This window comes from Camelina sativa, chromosome 4, assembly GCF_000633955.1.
Source record: "Camelina sativa cultivar DH55 chromosome 4, Cs, whole genome shotgun sequence".
Taxonomy (NCBI): Eukaryota; Viridiplantae; Streptophyta; class Magnoliopsida; order Brassicales; family Brassicaceae; genus Camelina; species Camelina sativa.
Genome location: NC_025688.1, coordinates 23,197,786 through 23,203,785, shown reverse-complemented (window position 1 = coordinate 23,203,785; position 6,000 = coordinate 23,197,786). Strand labels below are relative to the sequence as shown.

At 34.9% G+C, this 6,000-nt stretch overlaps 1 protein-coding gene across 1 annotated transcript; it reads right to left on the bottom strand.

The window, feature by feature from the left end:
* On the bottom strand, window positions 1,576-4,012 carry LOC104781997 (fasciclin-like arabinogalactan protein 16). The gene is made up of 2 exons (XM_010506808.2): window positions 2,584-4,012; window positions 1,576-1,964 (listed from the first exon to the last, which is right to left on the bottom strand). Exons 1-2 carry the CDS (start codon window positions 4,001-4,003, stop codon window positions 1,906-1,908), a joined length of 1,479 nt encoding a protein of 492 aa, XP_010505110.1. The 5' UTR covers window positions 4,004-4,012; the 3' UTR covers window positions 1,576-1,905.

Genomic DNA, 6,000 nt, shown 5'->3' with positions numbered 1-6,000 from the left:
TTTTTTTTTTTTTTTTTTTTGGAAATTAAGCGTCAATGGCTTCTTAATTAAGATGGTCCAATGTGTGAAACTCAAAAAATTGTAAATATTTATGAGTGAATTTGAAGAGAAGAACAGTGGTGAGTTGTGCAAATAGAAATGTCAAAGGAGAGGCTTGTGGGGTCTTCCTTTATAGCTGATGTTTATCAAGTCTGATACAAATATCCTTGTGGGCTATTCCGTATTTGGAACATATTTTGTGGTGGATATGAGACTATGCTTTCAATCTATGAACTACATTTTACAAGCTTAAATCTGAATCCCAAAAAGAAAAAAAGAACATGAATAAGTACTAGTACTCACTCCTAAGATTTTGATTCTTCACATACCATAACTATTAGCCATACAAGATCTAATGTTAAAGTGAATTCTTAGTACTTACATTGTTATATAGGTAGACTAGTTTATGAATCTGTGAAAACGAAACGATGCGAGGTTAATAATGTTTTTAACAAATGTTCTTGTGGTTTTCGATATTGCATTATTATTATGTTTGTAAAATTCCTACAGAAATAATTTCTAGTGATAGTAGATTTGTACACTTAACACTTAACAAGTGTACGGATACAAAAGTGTAAAAAATAATTAATATTGTTAAATAAAATCATCAAACAAAATGTATATCAAATTATAAAGAAAAAACATAGATTTTTTTAATGTGGAAAAAATTTGGAAACAAAAGATATATTAATAAATATTTGAATAATTAGAAAAAGAGGAATGTGATGAAAAAAAAAAATCCAAAAACAAATAAACGTTTACTCGTAATTTTGTACATTGGAACACAATCCCACATTTTTTCTATTTCACACCATGTATATTATATGAACAGTATGTATAGGAGATTTTTCTAATTGTAAATAGTAACTATACTATAAAAACTATTATGTTTCAAAAATGTATTGTTTTGCTAAAAAAACTCATATTAATTAGCAAAAGACTAAGAGAGAATGAGGCTTTGATAACGAGGACAAAAGCCCCACACACAGCTCACCTGCCCTCGTGGCCAGTGCCCACTTACTACTACCCCTAATACCTTCTCACCGTCTTAATAGTAACATTTAAAGATTCGTGTTCTAGGCTGTGATTTTCTCATTATCTGGCTGTAAAACATATACTAGTAGAGGAGTAGGAAACTTCTTTTTTTTTTTCTTTTTTCTTATAGCTTTATAAAAGCAAATAGTTCAACATAGAGTTTAAGTGTTTGTAACTCTAGTTTATCATGTGATTTTCTGTAATATATAACCAAATTATTACTGTATATATATTTTGGTGGCACACAAAAAAATAGTATTGTTTTGGGTATTGCATAAAACTTATAACAAAAACGCTGACTTCAGGACCAGGTGTATAATGTATAATATTAAATAATATCATAGATATGTTGATTGATACATTACATGTACATTGCAACTACCATGTCCAATCACACATTTTATATACGAAAGAAAAATATTTGACAGACATTTTATATCATACAAAAATGGTGACAATAATGTGTTGATTGATGTGGTAAGAGAGAAATGGAATAGAGAATCAAAATAGGCACACAAATGGATCCTTCCTTTTATTATTCCCATAGTTGGTATAAACTTTTTCTTGTAGTATTACATATATATTGATATCTCTAACTCCTATGACATTTTTTTTACTCAACCCAAATAATAACAGACTTCACCAAAATCTACGTATTTATATATGTATATATTTTTAATGAGAAAAAATTACAAATAGAACATGCAAATCGCAACGAACCCCAAAAATCACATCATTTACATATTCAACTCTTTTTCTCTTTTTTTTTTTTTTCTTCAGATGTTTACAGAATAAAGAAATTGTGGGAAGCTCGGATTCGTTTCTGTAAAATTACTGACACGGAATAAACCGTGAACCCATCATTCTACAAGCTACCTCGATCAATTTACCTGTATATATATACATTATCATCGGTTAACATTCACAAATCATTTAAGTGCAATGAATATATATGATTATAAACAAACCCAAAATACCAAAAGACAAAAAGAAAAAAAAAAAGATTTGGTTTGGGGTTAAGTGAAAATTTAGACAAGCTGTCGTTAACGACCAATGTGTCTCACTCACACAGCTTGCTTGTCTTTAAGAATACATAAAAAAAAATAAAAAACATTGTTTTCCCCTGATTTTAATGATTATTCGTCGGTGGGTTATAGAATTAAAAAGTACGTTGGAATAAATAAAATAAAAACAAAAATTTGTTAAGAGTTTTTTTTGTCTTCATTCTCTTACAAGTGTCTACTTTATTCCAAATCCCACATGTTCACTTACTTCTACTACCATTAAACGACGATGGCTGCTACTCTTATGTGGTTAATGTTTCATTCCCACACAAAAAAGTTTTACTATAGTTTTAGTAATGTTTTGAGTAAGAAATTTTTGGATGACACAAAACAATGACGCATTTTGGGTTTAGATGTCAAAATCAAATATTTATGGACCGAAAAAGTTAGAATCTAAAAAATAATCGTACCAAAAGAGTAAATAATGTAAAAATTTTATTATTACCTCTTCTTGATTTAGCAACTTTTTTAACGACCGGAGCAGCGGGTTTAATCTCCGTCGCCGGAGTTTCCTCCACGGGAAACAAGACTCCGTCGATACCCTGAACCGAAATCCGACCGTCGGTGTAAATATCAGGATCGAACAAGTAAGCAGAGCCTTCACCGTGTCCGAATTTGACAGATCCATCAGCTTCTTGAGCCAACACTTTATGTGGGAATCTCAATGAGTCGTACTTCACTTTCCCAAATCTCCGAACAGCGTTGTACATGCTCTCCTCGGTTTGATACTCAGGTATGATGTGGTAATACACAATCTGTTCAGGAGCACCTGGCTCGCTTAGCTGGTCCGTTGTGAGCTTAGCCATGGCTTCGTCGTTAGGAGCAAGAACGGTTAAAACGTAGCCTTCTGACACGAGTCGACCCATCTCTGTGGCTAAAGAAGTTAAATTGACGAGTATGTCAGCCATCTCGTTGTATCCACCGTAATGCAAGAGAGTGTGGATGAAATCTTTGACTTGAGCCTCGCCGTTGAAGTGTCCACGTGGACCACCAGGTCCGGGAGCTGGAGCCGGAGCCAGGGAAGGGCCTGGTGACATAGCGTCGTAGATTGGGAGAACAGGAGGAGCTCCGGCGGGGACGGCGGGAGCTGGTTTCTTGAGACGGTGGGTTCTTGGGTCAACCTCAGGAGCTCCTTCTGGTATGACGGCGGAGATTGAGCGGAGACTACGACGGCGGTTGAAATCTTCTTGAACAGAGCGAGGGATGAGAAGACGTTCGATACCGTGGATGATACCATCGGGTCTGATGACGTCATCAGGACGGACGAGCTCTGCCGAGTCGACTTTTAAAGTGTTGACGTCGACGGTGAGGTGGAGATGGTCGTTGGAGAGAGTACGGTGGTGGTGAGAGAGAGAAGGCCATTGAGGAGAAGTGATTCGTTTAGGGAGAATGTGGAACATTAATAAAGACTGTAAAGATTTGAGATTTCTTGGTTCGAGCAAGAAAGATTTGAAGAGTGGGTCTAGGTTCCGTTCCAAGGCGTCGTTGCGTGGTGCGAAGATTGTGATGTTGTGTTTGCCTACTGCTTCTTCGAGGGTTTGGAGAAGGAGGGCTTTTTCGACTAATTCCGCTAGCTCTGTGTAGTGAGAGTCAAGAAGAGCTACGAGGACTGAGTTTGAGTTTATTTGACCTGATACGGGTTTGTTATCGGGTAATGCGGTTGCAATGGAGACGGCTAAGAGGAGGAGGAGAAGGAGCTTTGTGACGCCATAGGAGGAATCCATGACGGTGGAGATAGAGAGAGAAGAAAGAAGTGTCGGCAAAATGAAGAAAGAAGAATTGGGTTTGGTGTTTTTGCTTGTGAAGAAGGAGAGAGAGAAAGAGAGAGATTCTGATGCTGATGTGAAGTTTCTTCTTTCTTTCATTAAAAATTTTATTTTTTTTTGGGTGGGTGGCTTTTTATTTGGCTTTGTTTTAATATTTTTTTTTGGTGAGGGTGAAAAAAAAAGTTGGGTCTACTTGAGAAGCAAAGGTATGGTCGTGTCAGCTGATGCCTAACTCGGAGTCTCTCTCTCAGACAAAAGGTTCCTACTTGCTTCTGTTGAAACAACTCAGCACTGTGGTCTCTGTCTTGGAGCCTCGTGTCGTATTCTGACTCGGTCCATATCTGAACTTCACTTGAAGTAAACACTTTCCATCTTTGTATTTCCAAAAATAAAGAACAAATCAGATTGTTTTGGCTGCAAATCTATGACGTACGTCTCAAACAACAATTGTGAAACTAATAATAATTAGCTGCGAATCACCAATGTGTACTATTGACATGAGTTAAATCAACTATTTGGCAATATATATTGTCACGTTTAAATATGATTTGCATCTCGAGTTTAAAAATATGTTAGTAATTGTGCGTCATTATTGATACAATGCTTTCGTAGCGATTTCTTTTGTAAGTTTGTTAGACTTGTTTTGGTCTTACAGACCATAGAGACACAAAAACGTTTGGTGGTTTGTTAGCAAAAGTAAAATAATCTTTAATAACTTTTTTTAAAAGGCTCTCGGCCACCAGTGTCTGTACGTACGTGGATCCGATCATTATTTGACCGTCGGTTCACTATTCTAAAACCAAAGAATTGTGTAGTCTTTTTTTTTATTGTTTTGTTGGACAACAGAATTGTAGACTATTAAGTAAAATTTGAAAGATTTATCGATTGGTAATAAAGAATCACTAGTAACTCTCATGGCGTCATCGTCTCTAGGTTTGCACGTGCTCTTTTGATTTGTGGATTTTTTTTCCTCATCATTCATTGCTTCAAAAGCTTAATTACAAGATTTTATCGAATAGCTAAGCTATTATAAATAATCATCATAAAAACTTGTTTTCTATGATTTGTTCTGCTCTCGCGAAACTAACAGTCCTTTCTTTTAAAGTTATCCATTCTTTAATTGTTTTATTCAGACACTTTTAAATGTAGAATTTTTCATTTGATGGATTACAACCCAAAACTAACTGTATACTTGGTGATACATCTTTTAATAAACGTAACCACAACATATTGTCAAAAATAAATTAATTATGTTGATATAGTACTGCATCGTAAGATTTTACATTACTGATGGAATGGATTAGCATTTATGGTAGTGTTTACAAAGTGAAGTTACACTGTAAATCAGAAGTTGCCATAATCCATTTTCGTGGATGAAATTTTAGAAACTGACTTAATTTATAGAAATTAATTTTTGTCTCGTATAGCAGGAAATACATTTGTACTATGTATTGAAACTCCAAGTCTCCAACTAAAAAAAAAAATTATGAAGGAAGGTAAGATGTCTTTGGTCCAGATGTCTCGACTTTTAATCTAACATCGTGTCATTTTAATAATAAGAATCTTTGTTTATAAGACTTAAGACCAATGCATACAACATAAAAATAAATTTACTCCTACGTACATAAATATGTCGTGGTAATGAATAAAATACATCTCGAGATGGAGAATCTGCGTGATCAATAAATGAATATGGTTAAGTAATAAGTTTTGTGAGACAGATGTAACATAATAGGTGCTCTCAAGTCTCATGGAAATGTGAAGATCCTATATAGTTTTTTTTTTTACTTTTTTTACGCAAATCCCTGAAAAAAAAATTAAGAGAGTAGGGTTTGCTTTTAGCGTACGTGTGGTGGAAAAGCAAGGGACAAAGTCGTAACGTATGATTGATATAAAATATCGTTTTCGCTGTAAATAAATGATCAGAAACGGCGACGTTTCTCCTGCCGCTAGATTTGCCATCGCCTTCGAACCGACACTGTCTTTGGTAGTTGGTTTTGCTCCTTCTTTGATTCGAAGCTCCGTTCCGAGTCAGTCCCACCAACATTATAGAGGACACACAAATCTTCAATTAACAATACGAAAAAAGAAAACAG